This window comes from Manis javanica, chromosome 9 (assembly GCF_040802235.1).
Source record: "Manis javanica isolate MJ-LG chromosome 9, MJ_LKY, whole genome shotgun sequence".
Lineage (NCBI taxonomy): Eukaryota > Metazoa > Chordata > Mammalia > Pholidota > Manidae > Manis > Manis javanica.
In genome coordinates, this window is record NC_133164.1 from 2,116,591 (window position 1) to 2,141,204 (window position 24,614).

At 52.3% G+C, this 24,614-nt stretch overlaps 2 protein-coding genes and 1 long non-coding RNA gene across 11 annotated transcripts in view; 1 reads left to right on the top strand and 2 right to left on the bottom strand.

Moving 5' to 3' along the window:
• Positions 1-551: 551 nt before the first annotated feature.
• LOC140843337 (uncharacterized) lies at positions 552-7,755 on the bottom strand. Its single transcript, XR_012120965.1, has 2 exons — positions 6,063-7,755; positions 552-1,940 (listed from the first exon to the last, which is right to left on the bottom strand). It is a non-coding gene; the product is annotated as an uncharacterized lncRNA (long non-coding RNA).
• Positions 7,756-8,203: 448 nt separating this feature from the next.
• The window catches only part of CARS2 (cysteinyl-tRNA synthetase 2, mitochondrial), a 30,763-nt gene continuing 14,352 nt past the window's right edge, over positions 8,204-24,614 (top strand). For 4 of the 6 annotated variants that reach the window (XR_005063068.2, XM_017664961.3, XM_037024824.2 and 1 more), the window contains exons 1-7: positions 8,204-8,592; positions 8,915-8,965; positions 11,963-12,080; positions 20,238-20,309; positions 20,401-20,506; positions 22,019-22,102; positions 23,820-23,949. Coding sequence is in view for 5 of the 6 variants with exons in the window: in XM_017664961.3 (XP_017520450.3) it covers positions 8,219-8,592; positions 8,915-8,965; positions 11,963-12,080; positions 20,238-20,309; positions 20,401-20,506; positions 22,019-22,102; positions 23,820-23,949 (935 nt within the window). In the remaining variant the exon portion in view is untranslated. The remainder of the gene's footprint in view (positions 8,593-8,914; positions 8,966-11,962; positions 12,081-20,237; positions 20,310-20,400; positions 20,507-22,018; positions 22,103-23,819; positions 23,950-24,614) is intronic. The other 2 variants (XM_073212355.1, XM_073212354.1) reach the window with 2 other exon arrangements.
• NAXD (NAD(P)HX dehydratase) overlaps positions 17,454-24,614 on the bottom strand; it is a 49,874-nt gene continuing 42,713 nt past the window's right edge. For 2 of the 4 annotated variants that reach the window (XM_073212359.1, XM_073212357.1), the window contains exons 10-11: positions 18,723-19,034; positions 17,713-18,021 (exon numbers count right to left, since the gene is read on the bottom strand). In XM_073212359.1, the coding sequence (XP_073068460.1) occupies positions 17,913-18,021; positions 18,723-19,034 (421 nt within the window). In that variant the 3' untranslated portion in view covers positions 17,713-17,912. Of the gene's footprint in view, positions 18,022-18,722; positions 19,035-24,614 lie in introns of all 4 variants that reach the window. The other 2 variants (XM_073212356.1, XM_073212358.1) reach the window with 2 other exon arrangements.

Below are 24,614 nucleotides of genomic sequence, written 5' to 3' on the forward strand. Positions count from 1 at the left end.
GCCTGCTCTGCTACTCTATGCAGAGTGTATTAAAACCTACTTTGCTTTCTTGACTTTGGTCTCTCATCTCACTGTTTCTGACTTCCCTGCGACACGGAGCCCTTTCCTTCCTAACACTTTGGCTTTAGATGTGCTTAAAAAATACCCTAATACATCTATTTCTAACTGCCCCAAACAATGTGTTACCTTATCTAATCTACTTTGGATTTACAAAGTTTCACCTTGAAAGAAAATGTAATAGAACTACGTTTTTTATTGTCATTAAGGATTAAGAAATGGCATTCACAATATTTTGAAATCATTAATTTTAATACACTTCTTTGTTCTGCCCTAGATTGGGAGGAGTCACTTCAAATTAACAGGATTCTATTTTTGGGTAATATGCTAATAAATATTCCCAGTCATTTTTACTTTACCTTAATATTCAAGTGGCAGAAGGAATCCTACTTTAACCAATAATGGGTATGTGTATCATTGTTTTGTTAACGGAAAATACTGAAAAAAAACCTGGACTGGATCACCGACGGAAAAAACCAAGCGGCACTCGGAGGTCTTGGAGTGCTGAGGCTTTATTTCACACCGGTGGGCTCAGAGGGGAGCAACCTCCCAAAAAGTCTGAGCCCCGAACAAAGGAAAAGGGAGCAATTTATACCTTTCTGCTTCCTTATCTGTAACATTCCTACGTGCACAGCAAGCGAGCAGGCAAGGGGGAGGGAGTTCAGGGAGCGAACCTTGGGACCCGAGCACGGGAAACCAAGGGAGTGTCCTTTTTTTTGTTTGGGTTGAGGAGGGGGCGAGGCAGAGGGGAGCCACCTCGTAAATTACTGTCCTTGTAGTGTTGTTTACGTTGAGGAGGGAGGGGTGCGACACAGAGTGGAGCCACCCGCTAGGTTGCTGTCCTTGTAAATTTTCCCTATCATTCCCCCCTCTGATGCCCCTTCAAACACTTCGTTTTAGGGGGCATCATCTCCTTGGCTTATGACAGGGTCATAGTGGCTCCGCATATACATGGGCTGTATGGAGGAAACGCATTCCTCGATAAAGTTAATGAGCCAGTTAAATATACAGAGTTCTACTAATAGTTTAAGGAACAGCAGAATCGCTGGCCCAGCAAGGCCGGTTAGAAGAGTTGTTAGCCATGGATTCTATTCAAATCATTCTCGGAACTAAGACTTTTTATTTTCTAACATTTTATTCCTATGCTGGATGGTTTTTTTTTACTTTGGCTAGATTATTCTTAACTATGCCAGACTTATTTGTATAAAAACAACAATCTTCTTTAAGGGCTGTACATAAGCTAAGCTTCCCTGTGACCTCAACAGGAGGTCCAGTCTTCTACAATCTTGCAACACCACTTTAGCCAGGGAATCAATCTGATCTTGCAGCTGAATCATGGTGGTTTCAAGCTGCTCTAAATCTCGATCAGCTTCCTCTGTTGGGGCATCAGGCCCTAAGTCTCTTTACAGGAGCTGCCGTGTCTGCTGCAGCTGATCCAGCTACACTGAGCCTGACCAGAGCAGGGATCGGTAAAGGGGCAGCCTGTTCCGCCTAGGAAATCTCACTGGGGAAAGGAGGTGGCTCCCTTTAGCCCACGATGCGCTTTGTAACTTTTGTACAATTAAACATTACAGAGAGGTACTTTGGAAATGCAGGCTGAGACTCGGGTCCAGCTAGGAGAGACAGGCAAGCACAGTAAAACAACTTCACGATTACCTAATAGACAATAGAAAGAGCAACTTTTTTGAGGAATAGTCCAGTCCGGGGGTGCGGCAGCACAGAGTCTAATGCCCAGAGCGCAGGTGTAGTCAGAGGGCGAAGGCGGGATGCTGAGGCGGAGAGGATCTGAGGTCTGGCCGGGCCTCCTGCCGATGTGCTTCCTTGTCAGGAAGACAGGCTTCTTTTACTCAGGAATGACGGACTCTTGGGGTGGTGCCTGCAACCTTGAGGGCAGTAGGAGTAGTTAGAACAATAATGTGGGGCCAGTCTACTGAGGTTTGAGGGGGTCTTCTTTCTAATCTTTAACTCAGACTGAGTTCCTAGCCTGGAAGGAATGTACTGGGGTTCTTTTGAGGGTGCGGTTTATTCGCTCTACTTTCCCTGAACTCTGTGGCCTGTATGCAGTGTGAGGTTTCTAGGTAATATTGAGGAATTTAGTTAACATTTGCACTACATCTGCTACAAAGGCAGACTCATTGTCACTGTGGATTGTGGACGGTAGGCCAAACCAGGGCACAATTTCTCTCAGGAGGACTTTGGCTACCTCCCGGCTCTGTTCTGTTCTGGTTGGGAAGGCTTCGCCCCAGTCAGAGTACGTACACACTATCACTGGGAGGTATCTGAGTCCCCACAGCTGGACATCCGTGAAGTCCATCTCAAGGTCTTCAAAGGGGGCAACCGCCATTCTTTGAACACCAGGTTGGAGTCATGGTGCAGACCGAGTATTATTTCTGGCACAAGTTACACACTGTCTACTCACTGCTCAGCATAGTGCTGGCAACTGGCTGATGTCGTATTGCTTTTGAGGAGGGCCTCTAGCGCAGTTTTTCCCAGGTGGGTGAGCTGGTGGTATTTGCTGACTAGTTGCCTTCCGGTTGCAGTCGGGACAAAGATACGTCTGTGGCAACATCCACCATCCGTTGTCAGTTAAAGTGGCTCCAGTCTTTCTCCTTTTCAATGTACCTGGGTGGAGGGGCCTCTACCAGGGTGTTAGGGCCACGGTGAGGGAAGGAGCTCTCCCTGCCTCCTTACCGGCTGCTGCTTTGCCAGCTCCATCCCATTTCCCTGTGCTGTACGGTTGTTTTCTTTTTGATATTCTTTGCAATGCAGAATTGCTGCCTATATAATGTAGCGAAGAGATTGAAGGGCCTTTTCATATCTGGCAGGCCTAGGGCTGGTGCCTGTTCTGAAGCAGTTTTTATTTCCAGGAAGGTGGCTCTTGCCTCTTTGGTCCAGAGAGGGGCTCTCAGTCTGGCCCCCCAGGAGGTCGCAGAGGGGCCTTGCCATTGCTGAGAATCCGGGAATCCAGAGTTTTGCAGAACCTGGCGGCCCCTAGGAACTTTTGCATGCCCCCCCTCGTCCTGGGCTGGGGCAAGGAGTTAATGACCTTTTTCTTCTCTGGCCTTGGTGCCCTTCCTCCCTGGGTGAGGAGGGAGCCTGGGTACCGGACTTGCTCTTGGCAGATTTGTGCCCTTTTTTATGAGGCTCGGTATCCTGAGTCTGACAGGAGTTGCAGGAGGGCCTTTGTGCCTTTTGCACAATTTTCCTGGGTGTCACTGGCAAGGAGGAGGTCATCTACATACCACAGGAGGGCTCAGCATGTGGCATCTCTCAGAAAGCTGGCAAGGTCTGCAGCCAATGCCTCTCCAAAGAGGGTGGGTGAGTTCTTGAACTCTTGTGGAAGCCGCATCCATGTTAACTGCATCTGCGCCCTTATCTAGTTCAGTCCATTCAAAGGCAAATAAGAGCTGGCTTTGGGGGGCCAGCCAGAGACGGAGAAAGGCATCTATATGTCTGTGCGAGTGAACTATTTGGCAGACTCTGGGATCTGGCTGAGGACGGCATGCAGGTTTGGGACCACTGGGTGTAAAGAAACAGTCACTCTATTAATGGCTCACAGGTCTTGAACAGGCTGGTGCCCTCCTCCTGGCCTTCTGACTGGCAGAAACAGGGTGTTCCAGGGCGACTGACACTCGATTAGAAGGCCTGCCTCTCTGAGTCTGATCAGGCGTTCCTGGATGCCTGCTCTCGCCTCTTGTGAGAGGGGATACTGTCGCTGCCTTTGTGGCTCCAAGTGTAAGAATATAGTAATTTATCCTCTATTTACTCCATGGTCTCAAGCACATAAGCCGGTGAGAATCATGCCTAGGCCTGCCCCTCCTTATCTCTAAACATCCCGACCCTCCCCAAGGCATCAGGCCAAGGGGATCTACCACAATAAAAGGCACAACTCTCTGCACCACGTTGCTGCTCTCTCTCTCTCTCTCTCTCTCTCTCTCTCTCTGTCCCGCTGCTCTCTCTGCTCTGTCTCTCTGTCCCGCTTTCTCTTTCAGATAAAAAAATCTCTTGCGTGGGCCCGTGTCTCCTGAGTCGTCCTGGGTAAGCAGGGTCGCGGCGAGATACCCTTTCACCGAGAATAGTTGCAGTCTTTTTCACTGAAGAGGGCTACAGGGAGGGTGACCACAGAGTGTTATGCCCCTGTGTTAACTGTAAAAGTCATGTTTTGGCCCCTCACTTTCATTCTGACCGTGGGCTCCGGGGGCCGAGTGCGAGAGAGCCCGGTCCTTGTCAGTCCTTGTCCATTCCTGCCAGGTTAAGGAGCCTTTCTTCACGGGGCTCTTCCCGGCAGTAACTGGGCTTTGGGGCTTTGCCTCGTTTGGGGCATTCATCTTTCTAATGCCTTCCCCCTCCCTTTTTTTTGGCGAGGGGGGTCCTGGGCTTCCCCCCTCTAGGTGGCTGGCTTCTCTCTGCCTTCTGCCCATCCATCTCTTTCAGGGCAGCTGCCAGGAAACTTGCCTTTTTCTTTATTTTTCTTTTTGCCTCTCTGTCAGCCTGAACTTCTCTGTTTAGATATTTTTTTTTTTGGCAATTTCAGTCATCTTACTGAAGCACTCAAGCTTTTGGAGCTTTCATCTGATGTCTGGGGCAGCTTGGGCTGCAATGTGGTGTTTACTATCTGCTGGCTCCCTGGTGACTCAGAGTTGAAAGGGGTGTAGATGCGATAAGTTTCACACAGTCTCTCATCATAGTCTCCAGGACACTCTTCTGGTTGTTGAGTGACTGAAAAAACTTTAGTCATGTCCACAGGCCTTTTGGACCCAGCTTCAATCTCCTGGAGGAGAGCATCCTGATATTGGTGGATCTGGTGCTGTCCCTCAGGGGTGGTGAAGTCCCTCTTGGGGTGCTCCCGGGAACAGCAATGTCAGCCTATGCACCCTGACCAAGGACCCCAGCTGCCTCTTCTCTTCTGTTGTGAACAGGGTACTGCTTTCAGGCCCTGCATCACTTGCACTGGCATCTGAAGGGCACCTGCTCCCAGCTGAGGGTGCAGTCAGGCTGCTGGTCCAGGGGGAAGTGGGTTCACTGGTCTGGAGTTGGCAGGGAGGCTGACGGTGGCGGGGTATCAGGGACCAGGGGCGGGGTGCTGCTGGCCGTGGAGGCACATAATGCGGGGGCAATATTAGCTCTTCCTCTGGGTCACCCGTAAAAATGTGCGGAGGCTCAGGCTTTTGTTGTTTCTTTGCAGGCTTCCTTGTTGAGGCAATTAAGACCCTCCCCTGTCCCTGCCTGTTGCAAGCGAATCGCACCCAAGGGGGAAGGGTCTGGGCAGCTCCTAACTGGGAGTTAAAGTGTGGGAACTGATTAGGATGACCTGGGTCTCTAGGGATGACCCACCAGGCTCAGCGGATTGTTGGGACGTCTGGGTTCCTTCTGGAGGCCACCCTACAGTAAAGGTGGGCAAGACAGATTCACACGGGGTTTTCAACCTGCCAGGAATTAGTTTTACTCTGTTGTTTTCTGAAATTCTTGATCATAGTGTCAAGGACTGGGTTTACTGTGCCGTGAGCCCGTGACGTGTCCGTGGCCGGCGCCGCGACAACAGACAAGGGAGGGGTGCCTCCTCTAGAGAGGAGACCAGTCAGATGCCCGTCCGTTCGCGCTCCTCGCGGAGACTTTGGCCAGCCTTGGCTAAGGTGCACCTGCATAAGTCCCAGGCCAGGTCAGCCGAAGCTGAATCACCAATACGCCGTGACGGCTGGCCGCGAAAGCGGATGAGGGCCCACGCAGATTCTGTAGCGCAGGCCGTGGAATCACAGATTCAGTGCAGACTGAATGGCTTCAGCTGCTCTGCACACCCACTCACACACACACACACACACACACACACACACACACACCCAGGCAGACCAGAGTTTAAACATTCCCCCTTGGGAATGTCTACCCGTGAGGCTTCTAATAAGTCTCCCGGGAGGTGATCAGGCTCCCCTTCCACCCCAACGGGTGGGACTGGCTGGGTCAGGGGCCCCGGGGCCTTACCGGATTCAGTGTCAGAACCAGGTCCTCACCTGCCAAGCCTCCTTGAGTCCGACGGGAACGGCGGAGCGGGGCCGGCCGAGGGCGACCGGGTGGGAGCCTGCCGAAAGGTCAGGCAGGGCGCGCCTTCTCGGTTGCGATCTCCTGTTCCTTCACTGCCCCACCATTGCCCCAAACCGGTGGCAACAAAGGGCCAGCGCGGCTGGGTTTCCCGGTCAGGGAACCAAATGTTACGGAAAATACTGAAAAAAAACCTGGACTGGATCACCGACGGAAAAAATCAAGCGGCACTCGCAGGTCTTGGAGTGTTGAGACTTTATTTCACACCGGCGGGCTCAGAGGGGAGCAACCTCCCAAAGAGTCTGAGCCCCGAACAAAGGAAAAGGGAGCAATTTATACCTTTCTGCTTCCTCATCTGTAACATTCCTACAGACACAGCAAGCGAGCAGGCGAGGGGGAGGGAGTTCAGGGAGCGAACCTTGGGACCCGGTGCTCCGCAGCACGGGAAACCAGGGGAGTGTTCTTTTTTGTTTGGGTTGAGGAGGGGGCGAGGCAGAAGGGAGCCACCTCGTAAATTACTGTCCTTGTAATGTTGTTTATGTTGAGGAGGGAGGGGTGCGACACAGAGTGGAACCACCCGCTAGGTTGCTGTCCTTGTAAATTTTCCGTTTTAATGATGCTCAGAAGATGGAAGAAAAGGTAGAACTGCTGCCAGTCAAGGGCTGAACACTTCACAGGACTAGTTTTCTGAAGGCAGAAGATGCAGGATTTGGTCTTCAGTGTTACTGAATCTGTTTTCAAAACGTATCTTTTCCTTGAATTCTGTGTGTTCTTAGAAATCACCTTTTGTTCTTTTTCTTATTTTACCGGCACAGCTATTATCTGGGTCAGAGCTTTCCCTATCAGATATTTTACTGCCCATATTTCCTCCCACCTGCAAAATAGGTGAATTTCATCAGACGTGAATTCAGCAACCCTTCTATGAATTTAGTGCTGGATACAATAAGAATGTTCAGAAGAGTTTACAATATAAAGTACTCAGGTGGAGAAATATACATACTGTCTTAGAAACAAGAGACAACTACAATATAACATCAAGATAAGTATGCAGGCAATATAGGAAGAGATAATATACTCCAGTAGAACTTTGAATAGTCAGGGAGCACATGCTTACCATTGATATAGTCGTCTCCTAATTCTTAACAACAGGTTCTAACATTTTTGTGCACTACAACATAGACTCCAGTTTAGCTTGAAACAGAACTGCAGAACTGCACTATAGGGATCTTGAAAAAAAGTATTTAAAAGTGTAGGAACATACCGGCGTGTAGGCATTTGCTTTTCAACAGGACCAAAACCAACCACACATACAATACACAAAGAACTGAGGAAGCTCTTTGCTGTTTAAGGCTGCAGAAGCGAAGGGGCTTTCTTTCTGAGATTGTTTTGCAAGATGTCAACAGGGGAACGTTTATCGACACAATTTGAACGTAACTTCAAGAGAATCTACCGTTTAAAAATCCAATTGAAACCTCAGTTCAGAATGTTTCATTCTCAGGAGACCAGAATATTTACGTTCAACCTTGAAATGAATCTCAAGCTGGTATTTCTTACTACGCTTACTTGATGAATGGGTGCTTTCGTAGCTTTGGTCTTTCACTTGGAGACAAGTGTGCTGCATGCAAACGTGTGTGTGTGTGTGTGTGTGTGTGTGTGTGTGTGTGTGTGTGTGTGTGTGTGTGTGTGTGTGTGTGTGTGTGTGTGTGCGCGCGCGCGCGCGTGTGTTGGGGTGCAAACGTAGCGTGTGCTGTTGGGGTGCACACGAGACGTATTCCACGAGCGGACGAGGAGCCGGCAGCGGGGCCCGCAAGGTGAAAACCTGCTCGCGGCGGCCTCCCGCGCCACCGCGGGGGTGGGCACCCGCCCCTATTCGGACCGCGTCAGCACAGATGCCCCGTGCGACCGCCGCTGACGATCCAACGCACTCCTCCCTCTGGCCTCGGGATCCGGCCCCGCCCCGACCGAGGCCCGGGTGGCCCGCTCTTCCCCGCGGAGTGGCGGACTCTATATGGTGGGAGGGAGGCGCGGCTGCGGATTCCTAACGCCTCTTCCGGGACTGGCCGCGTCGGCAGCGTTCCCTTCCGGAGTGGACGGGGCTCTGGCAGACACCCTTCCGGTTTAGGCGGTTATGGGTGGGCGGGGCATGACAGACCTCTTTCCGGTCAGGGCGGGGACAGACTCGGTCCTCTTCCGGAGTGGGCGGCCTACTTCCGGTTTTGGGCGAGACCGGGGCGGGTCCTCTTCCTGGTGGGCGGGGCGCGGCGAGCCTCCAGAGCGCGTGCGCCCTGCTCCGAGCTGCTCGCGGGCGGCCATGCTACGGATCCGCGTGCCCCGTGGCAGTGCCCGAGTGCTCCGGGCGGCGCACAGCCTGGGGTCGGGGCCGCGGCCGCGCAGGCAGCGCTGGCTTCAGCCTGCGGGCTACGACACGGGCGTCAAAGTGTACAACAGCCTCACTCGAAGGAAGGACCCCTTGATCGTGGGCAGCGCGGACGGCGCCTCCTGGTAGTCCCGGGGATTGGGGATGTGGGGCGGGAAGGACTGTGGACGCGCGTTTCCGAGGACGGGGCTCGGTGTTGAAAGCGGCGTTGGTTCTGAAAAGAAAAGCATTAGTGACAAAATACTTTTGAAGACGCGGTGTAATTACAGTGATTGACAGGGCTTGGCTGTGAATTTAGCGATTCAACGAAGAGAATCCCGGCTATGCATTCCCCAAAAGTGGTTACTTAAAAAAAAAAAAAAGCAAGGCTGATCCGGTAAACGTAACCGAGAACGTGGCGTACTTGCGTGCAAACATATCTCATGGTGGATTTTAAATTGTTCCCAGGTATAGCTGTGGACCCACTGTCTACGATCACGCACACCTTGGCCACGCTTGGTGAGTGCCCCGAATTTGAATTTTTACCCTCCAGGAGACCATTGATTTTGAAAAGACTTTTGCAGGTTTTTTCTATCTTTCAAGTGGCAACTTCAGAACACTAAGTAATTACTATATTCCAAGTATTGTGGGAAGCAGCATTCTAAGCTCTTACAACCCATTTCGCAGGCGAGGAACCCCAGGGAGGCAGTGAAGAGCAGTGTGGAATGACCCCTTTAGAATTAGGTGTTTCTTGATGAGTTTAGTGTGATGAGGTCTTTCCAGGGGCCCTAAAGTCAGCTGGCCAGGAGTTTTTTTCTTGCTTCTACCATTTTTATTCCCAATTTTGGTCGAACTGCTTTACTGCGTTGAGCCTCGGTTTTTTCAGCTTTGAGATGGAATGATACTAGTCTCCATCTTTTGGAACTTAACAGTTCTGTGAAGTCATGCCCGTAGAGTGCCTGCCGCTCAACACCGAACCTGAGGCGTGACCTGGGGCGGGGACTCCGGAGGAGGAGGGGGCCACACTGTTAGGACCGGGCGGGGCCCAGTGGAGCTCGCCTTGGATGCGCTTAACTGTGATCTGCACTGCCTCCTACATTTGTCAGAATTACCACTTTTCTGAGCATTTTACATGTTCTCTTGTACGTCTGCTAAACTTGTTATTCTCCAGACCTAGGCCAAAAGGAAAAAGCTCCCTTTACCCAGTACTCTTTTCACAAAATTGTAATTCACCCAGCAAGATCAGAACATTTTTTGTGTTTTGTTAAAATACATGGGCTAGGAATCATTCTTCCTTCCCTTTGGGATAACTTACCATCAATTGTAAAAAGTTTATTTTGACCCTTTTACTACAGTATATAGGTATGTATGGGAAATGATTACAAATAAAATCTCACAACCTGGAAACCTCTCCACAAAGGCAGAAGAGAAAGAAAATTTTATTGTTGAATAATCATTAAACCAGAATGGGATGTAGTCACAGGCAGCCCACTAAAAGGATGGCCAAGACAGGAAGCAGTCTCACTCTTTTCTCGAGCTAAGTGGATACAAGTCACTGGCTCAGGCAGGGTTTGCAGTGTGGAGTGGGGACCAGTTGAGCCCTTGGGTGAGAGAGCATTACCTTCCTTGGTGACTTCATTTCAGAGATGGCTTCCGGATCCTTGAAATTTCCTGAGTAGTGAGACTGACAAGAGGCTTATTTCACCATTGAAAACATTTACATACATTTTAAAAGGACTGAGGAAATTCTGAAATCAAGGGGGAGAGGGGAGAGCCTCTTTCCTCATCTTCCGACTTGGAGAATCAAGCTTCGCAGTGATCGCCTGCATTTGTCCTTACAAATCGAGCAAAGAGTACAAGCCCTGAGAGTGCCGCTGATGAATGTCCACAGCTCTTAGCTGGGGAAACAGAATGTCACCAGCACGCAAAAGGCGTCTCTGCAACCCTTTCCTCACGGCCACCCCTGCGCCCACTTGGATAACCACCATGGAAGTGTTGCTTGTGAATGGGACCCATTCCTCAGAAGAGTCGCGCAGGTCCTGATGCCCCCGAGGGCAGAGAGCCTAAGTCCCCCACGATTCTGGACACGTGTGAAGCCTCGGGGGCAGGGGTGGCCAGGCACGGCCCCACTGCCCCTGAGTAGAGTTCAGAGTCCCGAGGACACCCGCGTGGTTCTGAAGGACTGTCCCTCCTTACTCTCCAGGTCCTCGCCACGTAGCCACACTAGCCTCTCTTTTAAAAAGATAACGCACTTTTGTAACACACACAGATAGCATGTGCTTGTGTGCATGTTCTACATGCTTGACAAACACCAGCCAACGGAATCCTAACAACACTAGGTGGTGGGGCTGTTATCCCCAAATTACAAGAAAAATTACAGAATTACAGCACGATGCCGAGGATGACAGCCCCAGCCCAGGTCCCACAGTGGGGCAGAGATGGCCGACAGCCTGACTGGGTGCCGGGTTCCCCCCACCCGGCCCTGTGCCCTGTCGGCGGTGCACGTGGATCGGACCCTGGGGAGCAGCCTTCGCGCAGCAGCTCAGCGCCCTGCAGCCCCTGAGCTCGCCTGGGCAAGCACGTGACTCTGCTCTTGTTTCACTTTGTTTTGGGTTCCTGTTAACTGTCTCAGATCTTATTTCTGTCGATTCTTTCCCAACTCACCATGACTGAGGGGCGTAGTGATGGTAGTGGTGGTAACAGCCCCCACCGGCTGGAGCGCGTGCCCAGCCACTGGGCGGCAGCCTGTAGGGCCGCGGGTCCGCCCCGTCTGTGAATGAGCCGCCCGAGCTGCAGAGGCTCAGCTCTCAGCAGGGAGCCTCAGGGCTCGTTTGGTCACTAGAATCAAGATTTGGGCCCAGCTGGGTTTGGGGTGGACACAAAATCAAGGCTCGTTTTCAAGGGACAATGATTCATGAACTCAGATTGGTCGTGTGGATGACAGATGAGCGTCAGATTAGCTGACCTTGAGTTTTTTGAGGTCGCTTCAATGAGAAATGAGATTCGTGAGATTTTAGATGGATCTTAATGGATTTGAAGCCCTTTTGGTTTGGTGTGTGCACATTCCCCCACGGGGACACATTTTTCAGGGGTGATCTCGTACAGCTTGAGTAGGCACGTGCTTCTCTTTATTTGTTGTCACTTGGTTCTGTTTTGTCATACGAAACGCAGTCATTCCAGGACATGAACAAGAATGGTAAAATCCTTCAGCATTTTAACCAGTGAGATTGTGTTACACGCACGTGAACTTTGTGTATGATTAAGTAGATGTAAACTCACTTAGACAATAGCTCTCAAATTTAAAATGCTAATATTGTATCCTGACATTGAGGCCTTGGTTGATTGGCTGAGAGGCCCCCTGTGGCCTGTCAGTAAAATGCTTTTTCTTTTCTGCCGCCCCGGAGCTGTCAGTGTCACATTTGAAGTTACACAGCCGCGTGTAAGAAGGAATGCATTTGTTTTAAAGATCACGATGACTTGCCGTATTAACGACGCCCTGACATTTTGTTCTTGCAGCTCGTACGTTAGATTTGACATAATTCGAAGGATCCTCACCAGGGTTTTCGGATGCAACGTCATCATGGTGATGGGAATCACAGACGTGGATGACAAGATAATCAAGAGGGCCGGCGAGGTAAGCGCGGGTGGCAGTGACGGTGACCTGAGCGGGGTCCGCCCGTGTGACAGTGTTCTTATGTGTTTCACGAGTCCCTTGTCTTGCTGTCCACCCGTGGCTGAAGGAGTGTGTTTTGACAGACTGTCAGAGAAGTCTCTTTGGTAGAGGAAGTTAAGGTCTGTGTGACTTGGGGCACCGAAGCCGCTGGTGCGCCGTGTTGCTCTGGCTTGGTGTCTGGGTGGCTCCGTGACCCTGTGCCCGGCTGCTCAGCCTCCACGGGAAGGCCCCCGTCACAGGGGAGGTCAAGGCTGCTTTGGGGCTAGGGAAAGTTAGCTAGGGAGGTTTCATTTTCTCTTGTTAAATGAATAGGGCATTTCTCTTCTCTTACACAGCATTTAGAGGAAGTTTTTTGGGGAAAACTTTAACTGGGGGATTAAACCATATTTATATTTTTAAAAGTCTGATTTCAAAGTTCGTGTCTTCTGCTTTTTATAATTAGGAGCTTTAATGCTTATCCTTAAAGATCCCTAAAGATTTCTAATTGTGAAATTATCCGGTTTACAGGGATACCTATGTCGAGTGCTTTACATTCTTGTAATTTTTTTTAATGTATGTAAATATGTATAATACTTTTTAAGAAAACCTGTTTATATTGTAAGGTCTGCTTTCTTATGTTCTTAAATATTCTTGAACATTTTAAATAGCTTTATAATGTTCTGCCACATGGACACAGCCTCATTTGCCAGCCTTATTTCTGCACTCCTAGGTTATTTCAGGATTCTGCTCTTCTCTCAGGTTTTTCCCTAGAAACCACATCTCCTGATCTACAATTGAGCAGATTCCAGTGATGACTGGATAGCCTTTCACCCAGGAGCTATTCAGTGGCCCCTCATGGACCACTTGGGTCGTTTCTAGCTGTTAAAAACAATGCTGTTATGAATACCTTCCTTTCTCTTCTGTCTTGTTCCTTAAAAAATTTTTCCCAAAGTGGAATTCCTGGTCAAAAGAGTTTATTTGGGTAGTTTCATCCTCCTAAAGTTGATCATTTTAGAGACAGGTTCCTGGCAGAGCTGAAGGTCGGTCCCAGCTTTAAGTATTCCTTGCGTCTCCAGTGCCTGGGGCCTCCCGTCTCCATCGCGTTGGGCGCTCAGTCTGGGTGCCTTGCTCCCTCACAGTAGGCTCGACTTCGGTCCACAGCTGGCCCTTCCTCGCCTGGCTTCGTGGCAGCCCAGCCAAGGACGTCACTTCCCACCTTGCACAGTGTGTGTCTGGTGAGGCAGAAGGACCCACAGACAGATGCTCTGTATGGAACATGGTTTATTTGTAAGCCAAGGTCGCAGATGCCTCTAGGCTCCCTGGAATTCCGAAATGACTTATTGGAGGAGGTGAGGCCACATGGGATCTCAGGCATTAGGAAGGGGCTGATGCATGAAGGGAGAGCCAGGGGGGTCTTGGCAGAGGAGACAAGAGAGGCCCCTGAGGGGCATGTTCTCGTGGTAGCTGGTGATTCTGATGTTAAGGAACACTTGGCAGGTGGCCGGGGAAGGGGTGCCTGCCAGGGGAGGGGTGCCGGCTGGGGAAGTTGAGAGGTTGTATTGAGGACTGGGCATTTGTTCACGGGTTCACAGGACATGCTGGAAGGGGTCAGCTTGATCCAGTGGAAACAGTTCACTTGGGGTGGGGGACACAGTAGAGACAGGCCCCTGGGAGGGGTCAGCCCTGCCGTGAGTGGGGGCACGCTGGAGGTGCCTAACGACATGCTGACCAACAGGGATGCAGAGACTGGACTCAGTGAGCTCAGGGCTGTGGGCGATGACAAATACATCCCTGGCCTTTGTCCCCGACTCCCCGGTGCACAGCTCCGGAAATCCCAGGGCTCTCTGGTGTCTTCCGTGTGCCAAGAGGTGATGGCCATGGGCAGCGTCAGGACCAGAGCTGGTGCCAGAAGAACCAGCCGCCACCACCTGGGAGGGGAGAGGGCCTGAGGCTGAGTCCATCACCATTGGCCAGTGACTGAACCGAGCTTCCTAAGTACTGAAGCCTCCCTAAAGCCCCCAAACGACACCGAGCACAGGGAGGTCCTGGGAGGGGTGTGCCTGCAGAGGGCACGGGAGCCCTCTCTCCTGTACTCGCCCTGGGCAGCTCGTCTGGCTGGGGGTTCCTGAGCTGTGTCCTTTCGAATCTGGTAACGGTAAGTGGGTGCTTCCCTGAGTCCTGACACTCGTCTCCCAAACCCCCAGATGTGGTCAGTGGGCAGAAGTGTGAGTAGCCGGGGGACCCCACTGTGGCTGGCGTCTGAAATGGGGACAGTCTTGTGGGCCTGAGTCTGTAGCCTGTGGATCCGCACTGCCATGGGGGGTTAGCTCGGGACAGGGCAGGATTGTGGGACACCCAGCCGGAGCTGGGGAACAGCAGTAGTTAGTGTTGGAAAAGGCACCACACGACTGGTGCCAGAGACGAGCCCTGTGGGCCTGGAGGGGGGACTGGGCGGGGCTGCTGGCGGCTCGCCACCCCACCCAGGTTCTCCCTGGTGGTGGCTGTCAGGCCATTGTCGCCATCTGCTGCTGTCACTGTTCCATGTCTAAGCCCCCCATGGGGTTTGGGGTCCACCCTGGCCCAGCCCCCTAAGGCCTTGGAGGCGAGGTTGGGAGGTGCTAACCTGGCCAGGGGGCAGCGGGTGACGGGCAGGGTCCCCAGGGAGCAGGCGGGAGGCAGGGTGGGCAGCGAGGGGTGCTCCCGGTGACCCTGCAGCACCTGCCACGTGGGGCACAGGAGGACGGGGGTCTGAGATGGAAGTTCTTTGCCCAGGGCTGTATTTGTGCTCAGCCACTTGCTGGGCTGGGCCTGGTCCTAGAGTGAAGTTTTGGGCAAACAGGGTGAAGAAAGAAGTGTCCGAGATGCCATGGTCAGGACGGACCTGGGGCAAGAGCTGCACTGCCCCGCTGGAATCGGTGTAGTGATCCACGCAGGAGCTGAGGGCAGGGCTCGGGGCAGTGCTGGGAAGGTAGATGCCAGAGACGCTGAGAGGGGGCCTGTGGGAGCCACCTCCTCGCTGCCTGGGCCCCGGGCAGAAGCGGCAGTGAGAGGTGGAGGCCTGACGCAGCGAGCGGCCAAGTGGCGGGAGGAAGCCCCACAGCAGAGGTAGCACGTGGGACTGCAGGTTGGTGTTCGTTCTGTCATCACACTCAGCTGGGACCCAAGACTGTGCGGTTGGGTCCCTGCCCTTGGGGAATCGGGGTCTGCTGTGAACCTTTAAAATGGGTGGGCATGTTAACCCTGGTGACGTGGCTATTAGGAGGCTGGACACTGGTCAGGCTGGCGGGCCCAGTGGGAAAGGTTGGGGGTGGGAGAGGCGCAAGAACTGGGGGACGCGCTGGGGTGGCCAGAGGAGCAGCAGCGATAAATGCGGGGGGAATTGAGCGATTTCGAGGATCTCACAGGCACCTCGAGCAGGCGTTGGTTGTCACTTTTAAAGTCTTAAAAGTATTCACCATCAGTAGAACAAAAAGACTTCCTACAGTATGGGAGAAATATTCATAAATGACATCTGATAAGGGGCTGACATCCAAAATATATAAAGAGCTCACGTACCTCAACAAACAAAAAGCAAATAATCCAATTAAAAAATTGGCAGAGGATCTGAACGGACACTTCTCCAAAGAAGAAATTCAAATGGCCAACAGGCACATGAAAAGATGCTCCACATCACTAATCATCAGCGAAATGCAAATTAAAACCACAATGGGTTATCACCTCACACCATCCAAAAGACAGACAACAACAAACGCTGGCGAGGATGTGGAGAAAGGGGAGCCCTCCTGCACTGCTGGTGGGAATGTAAGGTAGTTCAACCAGTGTGGAAAGCAACATAGAGGTTCCTCAAAAAACTAAAAATAGAAATACCATTTGACCCAGGAATTCTACTCCTAGGAATTTACCCTAAGAATGCAGGAGCCCAGTTTTAAGAAGACAGATGCACCCCTATGTTTATCGCAGCACTATTTACAATAGCCAAGAAATGGAAGCAACCTAAGTGTCCGTCAGTAGATGAATGGATAAAGAAGATGTGGTACATATACACAATGGAGTATTATTTAGCCGTAAGAGGAAAACAAATCCTACCATTTGCAACAACATGGATGGAGCTGGAGGGTATTATGCTCAGTGAAATAAGCCAGGAGGAGAAAGACAAGTACCAAATGATTTCACTCACCTGTGGAATATAAGAACAAAGAAGAAAACTGAAGGAACAAAACAGCAGCAGAAGCATAGAACCCAAGAATGGACTAACAGTTACCAAAGGGAAAGGGACTTGGGGGCGTGGGTGGGAAGGAGGGAGGAGGGGAACAAGGGGCATTACGATTGGCAGACATAATGTAGTGGGGGGCACGGGGAGGGCTGTGCAACACAGAGATGACAAGCAGTGACTCTATAGCATCTCACTACACTGATGGACAGTGACTGTAATGGGGTGTGTGGTGGGGACTTGATAATGGGGGGAGTCTAATAACCATAATGTTGCTCATATAACTGTACATTAATGATACCAAAAAAAAGTGGTTGCAGAACAGCAAAAAACAAAAAGGTCTTAAGTATGAAAAAGTTGCAGAATTGATTTAATGAGCTTAAATACAGTGTTTAATTTTTGGCATGTTATGTGGCAAGATGCTGTTATAGCATTGAATAGTTTTTTATTTTCATAGTATCTTAACTTTAAGATTATAAACCATGTATTTGAAACCCAGCTATGAAAACACGTTTGTTTTTTAGTATCTAGCAGAAAGGCTATTCTTTGTATCTGATGCAGGCTTTTTTGACGATGGAGTTATCCTTCAGACCATCTGCTCCAACACTTGCTTTTAAAATATTTTAAATTATAATATTACACTTTTCTGAATCATCCCCTTGACTTTAATTTTTGTCAGAGTTTTATAGTTTCTCAGGGCTAAATCCACAGGAGGATTTCTGGAGTAAGAATTAGAACTAAGCATGGAATATTCACGAAGTCACATTTTGTATTCAGAAAAATCACAGTGAATGTTTCAGAGTGATTCAAGCCAAAGCTACTGGTTTTGTGCTTCAGAACCTGGGCCCTGGGGCCCTTCTCTCTGGGAAGAAGGCTGGACATTCAGTCTGAGTGCCAAGGGGCCCGGCCAGCAGAGTCGCCAGCCAAGGAGAGGGCAACCTGAAATGATTTAGGATGATGAGAGGCAGCCGGACATGAATCTGAAATGACAAGGATGAGGAGCCCTTCGCAGCACCTGCCTCCTGCATTTGTTTGACAGACAGTGACAGCAGTGCTTCCCCACGAGTGCTATGATCAGCTGCTTACAAATTAAATTTAAACTCTGCTTTCAGAATATGATCCTCCAGGGCCAGCAGTAGAGTGGCATTCCACCCGCATGCGGAAGCGTGTCCTCCGGGTTGTGTGTGAGAGCTGGAGAAGCCACCTGTGCACAGGGACTGCAGGTTTGGGCGACATCATCCTTGAAAAGCTGTTTGAAAGGCAGCGTTTGTGCCTCGTGCGTGTGGCTGTGTCCATGTCACGCCCCTCACAGAACTGGACAGATTGGTTCTAAAGCTCATATGGGAGAACAAAAAACAAGAATAGCCAGGGAGAGTCCGGAGCAGAATAGGGGAGAGGAGGGGGGGCACCACCACATGTTAAAGCGTATCTTCAAAGCTATGGAAACTTTTTCATATATTCTTTTATTTTTTGCTCAGTTTTATTGAGGTGGGAACAGGCCTATGGCGAGTGGCACAGTGCACACTAGGCGTCCAGCATGAGAGGACTGCACACCTATGTACCCAGCACCAGGGCCAGGACACCCCCACCCACCCAGCGCCCTGTCACCCTCCCTGCCACCCAGTCCACTCATCTGCCGTATGCTTTCCATGTCTGTGACGGCCGTAGAAACGGAACATACTGTATGGATCCATGAAAAGGCAGCGTAACACTCTAGAAAAGTCCAGAAATAGAACAAATAGTGGAAATTTGTTTCATGATAAAAATAGCATTTCGAATCAATGGGGAACAGATAAATTATTCAGTTAAAAGTGTTGACAGTTGGGGTAACCATCTGGGGAAAATAATCAACCAAAGCTGGATAGATACATGCCTCGCAACCAGATTCGAGGCAGACCAGAGATTGAGTATAAAAGACATAGAACCACAAATGGCTAAAGGGACCTTGGGGCCCTTTCCATAGCCGCTCATTAGGGAGGGCTTTTCTAAACCTGAAGCCATTTATGGGAAAAGGTTGAGAAATAGAAAAGATTGCTAAATATAAAAATGAAATCTACATGTTATAAAACAACCAGTTGAAAGACTAAAAGGCTTATGTCAGAGCTAAAAGGTTAATTTCTTTCCTATGAAAATACTTCCTGTAAAGCAGTAGAGAAGCTGATCACAGGTCCTTCACTGGAAACGGTTGCATGAGCAAGATGTTCAAGCTCAGTCAAAACAGAAAGGTACAAACGCAGTTAGAGCCAGAAAGTATATTTTAGCTGTCACGCTGACAAAGTCTGAACTGCCTCCCTCGTGCTGGCTTGGAGGTCAGCTTCCTGCTGGCGCGCCTCCCGTAAGAGGCGGTGGCATAGCCAGCGGAGGCACGCGTCCCTTGGTCAGTGGGTTCAGCTAGTCTGAGCTTAGAAACATACCTGCACCATGTGAAGGGAAGGGTAGGCAGCTGTGTGTGGCCCAGCAGAGGCGGGGTGAGTAGTTGGAGAGCGCTAGGGCGAGCGTTCCTGATGGGTGAGGGGGCAGGCGATCGCCCGTGAGGCCGGAAGCACATGTCTGCGAAGGTGGCAGGTGCAGTCATGTATGGAGGGCACCTTGGAGGAGGAGGATGCAGACACGGTCCAACCCGGTCATGCTCCCAAGATGATTGGTGGCAGCGCTTGCATCCGGAAAGGAGCCAGGCCTGGACCCTCCTTGTGTCATTCACACTCTCTGCACAGGGACTGTTACCTCTGTAGAGAACAGAAATTACAGATAGATAAATTTGAACTATCTACTGACCTTTAGGTCCCAAATTGCATGACATTTGAAACTTCTGAAGTGGCAAGGTGACCTTGAATTTGTAGGCCTTCTGTTTGTTTGGTCTTTTGTTCCCCGTTTCTTTTCTGAGAGGTCTGTTCTGCCACACGGCTGTAGGAGGGGGGCTGACCAGTGCTGCGCACCAGCCACATCCTGTGCCAGGCCTTCTGCCTCTAGTGATGAGCAGCGCAGCGCTCTCCATTCCCACAGGTGACCACCCAGCGTGTACACTGAATTCTCAGTGCGGTCTGAGGGATTATTGGGGGGATTATGTCTGCTGCAGAGACAGCCTGAGGCATGGAGGTTCATCGTCTTGCCCAAAGGCACGCAGCTAAAAAGACAGTGTTCACCAGATTTTCCAAGTCACTTCTTCAGTACATGCTCACTGGGCATGGTTTTTAGGATGACTGCCATGCTCAGACCCTGGGCTGGCAAGAGTGTGGAATTCGGAGTGAGCAGGTTCCAGACAGCATTTTGCTTGAGGATGTTTCTGGGTATTCTAGAGCTGAGATTTCTTTTCTACAAACTGGAGTCCTAACAGTGTGGGGAGGAGCCGGGAAGGGGAGTTGGCAGCCTGTTAGTGTGCCAGCCCCTCTGAGAATCTGGAGCTCCGGGTACATGCCACCAAATGCCCTGCACTCAGAATTCAGTGTCTGTCTCTTGGGGGTTTTGCTCATCCCCAAAAGCACAGCCACTGGCCCTTGGGGTTGAATATCCATCACAGTCCCTATTTTCAGGTGTTATATTGCTTTCAAAATATTAATTACTGATTTCCTCTTGAATAATTTTGACTTGTTTTCTTTTCCCCCTGTGCTCAACTTCCTGGTAATGACGGAGAGTAGATGGCTCTGGCTTGCCCATTTTTGCATGTTTTGGGGGTTTTTTTGGAATTATATAGAGGAAATTAGGACATTATATATTCTTTTTTTTCTCTCCAACCAGAAAATGGTCAATAAAACCTTTCTGACTAGCCAAGCTCCTAGTGTAAGTGCAATACCTAAAATTAAGTGCCCGTTTTGTGAGCAGGCAGTGCCAGGCGGGGCCAGCCTCCTGGTGGCCCCTGGGGGTGGCCGACTCTGTGTGGCTGTCGTGGACTCTCCAGACCTCACCAATGATGCGCTCTGACCTTTTCACAGATGAACGTATCACCTGCCTCCCTTGCCAATCTTTACGAAGAAGATTTCAAACAGGACATGGCAGCCTTGAAGGTAAGGCCCTGGGGCTCCTGCCGTGGGGTGGGGGCCTGCGGGCCGGGCCCCCCCCCTCCGAGCTACACTCAGCGCCTCTGCTTCCTTCCAGGTCCTCCCACCCACCGTGTACTTGAGGGTGACTGAGAACATTCCTCAGATAATTTCTTTCATTCAAGGAATAATCGCTAATGGGCATGCTTACCCGACAGCAAGAGGTGGGTGTGCCAGTGACACCAAGCGTTGGGTGATACTGAGGAGTCTGAGAAAATTTGAGTTGTCGGGATGTGCTACGTGTTTTACTGTCTGATTCCTATGGTGTCGCACGGCGGGACTCACTGAGGAGGGGAGACCGGGTGTCCCGTAGAACAGCCCGGCTTTGGATCACTTCCTTTGGGCAGGGGCTCGTGGGCTTGGGAGACGCTGCTCTTTGTCTGGCGGCCTCAGGGACAGTTGGCCCCATGGCGTTTCCCTGTTCTCAGTGTGCCCCATCCGTCCTTAAGCCCTGACCGAAGCTCGATCTTCCAGGAAGGCTCCCTGCCAGGGCCAGACGGGGACTCCTCGCCCTGGGGGCACATGCTGTGCTGCCGGGGCCACCAGTGCCTTCCCCTCAGCATGTGTTGGGCCACAGAAGCCCCCTGCTGTCAATGGAGGACCCTCCTGAGTGCCCAGCCGGGGTCAGGCATGTGCAGGCTTGGGGGTGCCTGATGCCGGCAGAGCGCGAAGTGTCCGCGTGAGGACGGACAGTCGTGGGGATTTGCCAGACGTCGGTGCCCTCTCGCGCGTCCTCCTGGGGTACGACCCGCCTGGGCCTGTCTCAGCATTTACATGAACACAGACCCCATTAACTGGGATTTGGTGACAATTCCACAACAGCTTGGTTGTGATTTGATGTCTGATGTCTTTGTGAAGAAACAGTTTGCTCAGTAAATTGATAACATTAAGCAGAGGCCCAGGAAAATGCTTCCTTCACCAAAGGGCGCAGCTGCCTTCTCCGAGCGTTTCAGAGCGCTGTTCACATTCTGACCAGCAGCCTGGCCACTTCCCCCGTGCTTCTCCTGTTTTCACCAGTTTATCCCCAGCCCGCGGTTTGAGCCCAGCCCGGCTATAAGCTCTGAGTGACCAGGAGGGGCCCGGAGGGGCTGTGGCCAGCCCCAGGCAGGGGGCCTTGTTTCCCGAGCCCCTCCCAATTCAGGAATGGGGATCTGATGGCCACAGGCCCCTCTTCTGGGGAGGGATACAGCCTGATCAGTTGGCTCTGACGCACCCTGCGTGGCCTCTCCACCCTGCCCAGCTGGGAAGCAGTGCCCTCAGTCAATGGGGGACAGTCGGGGAGATGTTTGTGATCTAGGGAACAAGGGAGTCAGGCCGCATCTGGGTTGCGAAAGGGTTTCTCTGTTTATTGGGTGTAACACGGAGCCAGGGCTGCCTGCAGGATGAATCATATAGTTTCCCTTTTCCTCGTTGAAAATAGTCTGCACAGCGACACCACTTCAGCTTGGGCTTCCACCTCTCCGTCAGGACGGACATTCAGCACGTGTCCCCGTGCATGCTTTTATGAGACAGTGGCCAGGCGTTCATTCGGATTTAAAAATGCAGCACAGAGGCCAGATGAGCGCCAGATGCCGTGTTCTGGGTTTAGGTCCCGCTCCCCGCTAGCTGTAAGCTGGTGCAGATGCTGGTGTGGGCGGCTGAGGACTGACGCTGTCACGATCACCACTGTCACCCAGGCAACGTCTACTTCGACCTGCAGTCCCGAGGAGATGACTACGGCAGGCTGGTCAGCGTGGTCCCCGGCCCCGCTGCAGAGGCAGGTGGGTGGCCCTCGGGCTGGGCTTACGTGTTCCCCGTGCTCCGTGGAGAGCAGCGACCCCCTCTCTCCCAGACGTGACGGCGCCGGAGTGTTGATCACAGCCGTGTTTTAATTTGTTTTTTTTTGAATAGAGTTCACACAGCAAGTTGCCCGTGCCCCTCTCACACCCACGTGGCCGGCAGCTCACTGCCCTGGGGCCTTTACTGGGCCCCCGGAGCTGTCCCTGAACGTGAAGCACGTGTGAATTGGTGGCATGTTACCGCACTTCTCCATCTTGCTGTTGTGTACTAAGTCCCCCGGGGTACTTTGCCACATATTATGTTCCTGGTGTGTTTGAGTCTATTCCATATACTCTTCTGCCCTAGGGGCTATTAGATCACCCATTTTTATGGAGAGGAACTAAGTATACAGAACTACTACAGAAATGTTAAAAGGGTGCAATTTAAGAGAACCGAACAAAAACAAGCAAAAACCCAAAAGGCAAACTGTCCAAGATATTTCTGTCTACAGGCATTTTCATCCTGCCCTATAACTATGCTGTTAAAACCTAATTCCTAATAGTATGTATTCGACTCCTCAGAAATGCTGTTACTTTTACTCAACCCGTAATGTCTGCTTCCTTCCCAGAAGGCATCCGCACGGGAGGGGTGGTGTGCCTGATGGCGGAGTTTCCGAGACTGACACGTTCTAACGTCAGCAACACACTTGTTTTTAATATACTTTATTTTTTAGAGCAGTGTTGGGTTTACAGCCAGAGGGCAAGGTAGAGACCGCACAGGCGCCTGCCCCCAGCCCCCGCACCGCCCGCTTCCCCACCAGACGGGACACCCGCTGCCCCTCAGGGGCACACACGGGCACGTCTCCCGGCCAGCGTCCACACTTCTCTTCAGGGTCACGCAGGTTGGACGTGTGCCCAGTGTCCCCGCGCCCGACGGGAGCAGCCCTGCCCCGAGGCCCCGGGCTCCTGCGCCTGCCGCCCTGCCCTCCCACCCCATCCCGTCCCCGTGGCCGTGCCCTCCCCAGACTGTCACAGAGCTGGGATCGCGCGGGCGCAGCCTTCTCGCACTGGCCTCCCCAGCTCAGCACGCCGCAGTCAGGGCTCCCCCGGCCGCCCCGCCGCCCAGGGCTCTGTTTTAGGGCTGGGCGACACCCCACCGCCTGGCGCTGCCGCAGCGTGTTTGTCCGCCGCCCGCCGGAGGGCGCCGCAGTTGCCCCCACGCTGGAGCCGAAGGAGCGCCAGGCCCTGGCTTGTTGTAGGGCCTTGGCTGTCGTCTAACCCTCCTCCTCTGAGCCTTCGTTCTCTTTGAATGTGATTGATACTTTGGTAATTTCCTTTTTGCTCTACTGGTTATTATCTTTTTGGGGGGAAGTTTGCCCCCGTATCTGAAACTCAGGCACCTCTACGTAGAGCTTTCCGCAGGGGGCAGAATAAGGAGGAATGGGTGCTCAGCCCCGTGCACCCCTGGGAAGCACCGGTGTGTGTCTCGAATCTCCACGCTCACTGAACTGGCCTCACCGCTGGTGGCCTGTCCAGGTGGAAGCATGCACTTGGCCGTCTGGCTGTCCTGTGGGGAAAGAAGCCGTCTGAGTGTGAAGGGCCAGGTTCCTTTGAAGAAGGAAGAGGACCTTTGGGGTGGGCCTCCTGCCACCGTCCGGGGCGCCCCGCGGTGGTCTGGCCACCTCGGGCTTTCTCCCCGACGGAGCATTTGCTCTTGCAGGTGATTCTGACAAGCGGCACGCCAACGACTTCGCTCTGTGGAAGGCAGCCAAGCCCCGGGAGCTGTTTTGGACCAGTCCTTGGGGGGATGGACGGCCCGGCTGGCACGTTGAGTGCTCCACCATCGCGAGGTGAGGTTCCCTGGGTCCTTACCAGTCGTGTGGACGCAGCACACTGGGGTGGTCGCCAGCCTGGCCACAGAGGAGGCGGAAGGAGCACATGCCCAGCCCTCCAGCCGGGGCGCTGGCAGTCCTGTGCTGGGAGCCCCCCGTGGGCTCGGTTCTGCGGTCCCTCACTCACAAGCAGGCGGGGCCTTCTGCCTGCACCCTGGCCCGCCCCAGAGGCCCCTGTGGCTGCTGGCCTGGGCAGCTCCAGGCACACAGTACCTCTCTGAGCCCTGCGCCACACCCCTCTGCCTGCTGTCCTCCTCCCCATCTGCCCAGACCTGCTGCTGCCCACCGCCCGGCCTCCCAAGGGCGTGGTGGCCCTGCTCTTGCCTTGGCTCCTGCGTGGTGACGTCTTCCAGTCTCTGCATCTCTGCTGGCCCTCCCCACCTTCACGGGTCTCTGGGGCCTGTTGCTCCGGCCCTGCCGTGGGTCTGATGGTGGCCAGGTACCCCTTCTCTCGTGCGCGTGGCGTGTGTGTGTGCATCACGGGGCACAGGAAGTGGCCCATTGTGTGTGCTCTCCTGCGCTGGCTTTTTCCCTCGCCGTCCCATGACTCCACAAACCCTTTCACTGTGTGCCCGTCATTGGCACACGTGGCCCCTTCCCTGTATGCGCACTCAGCTATCCTG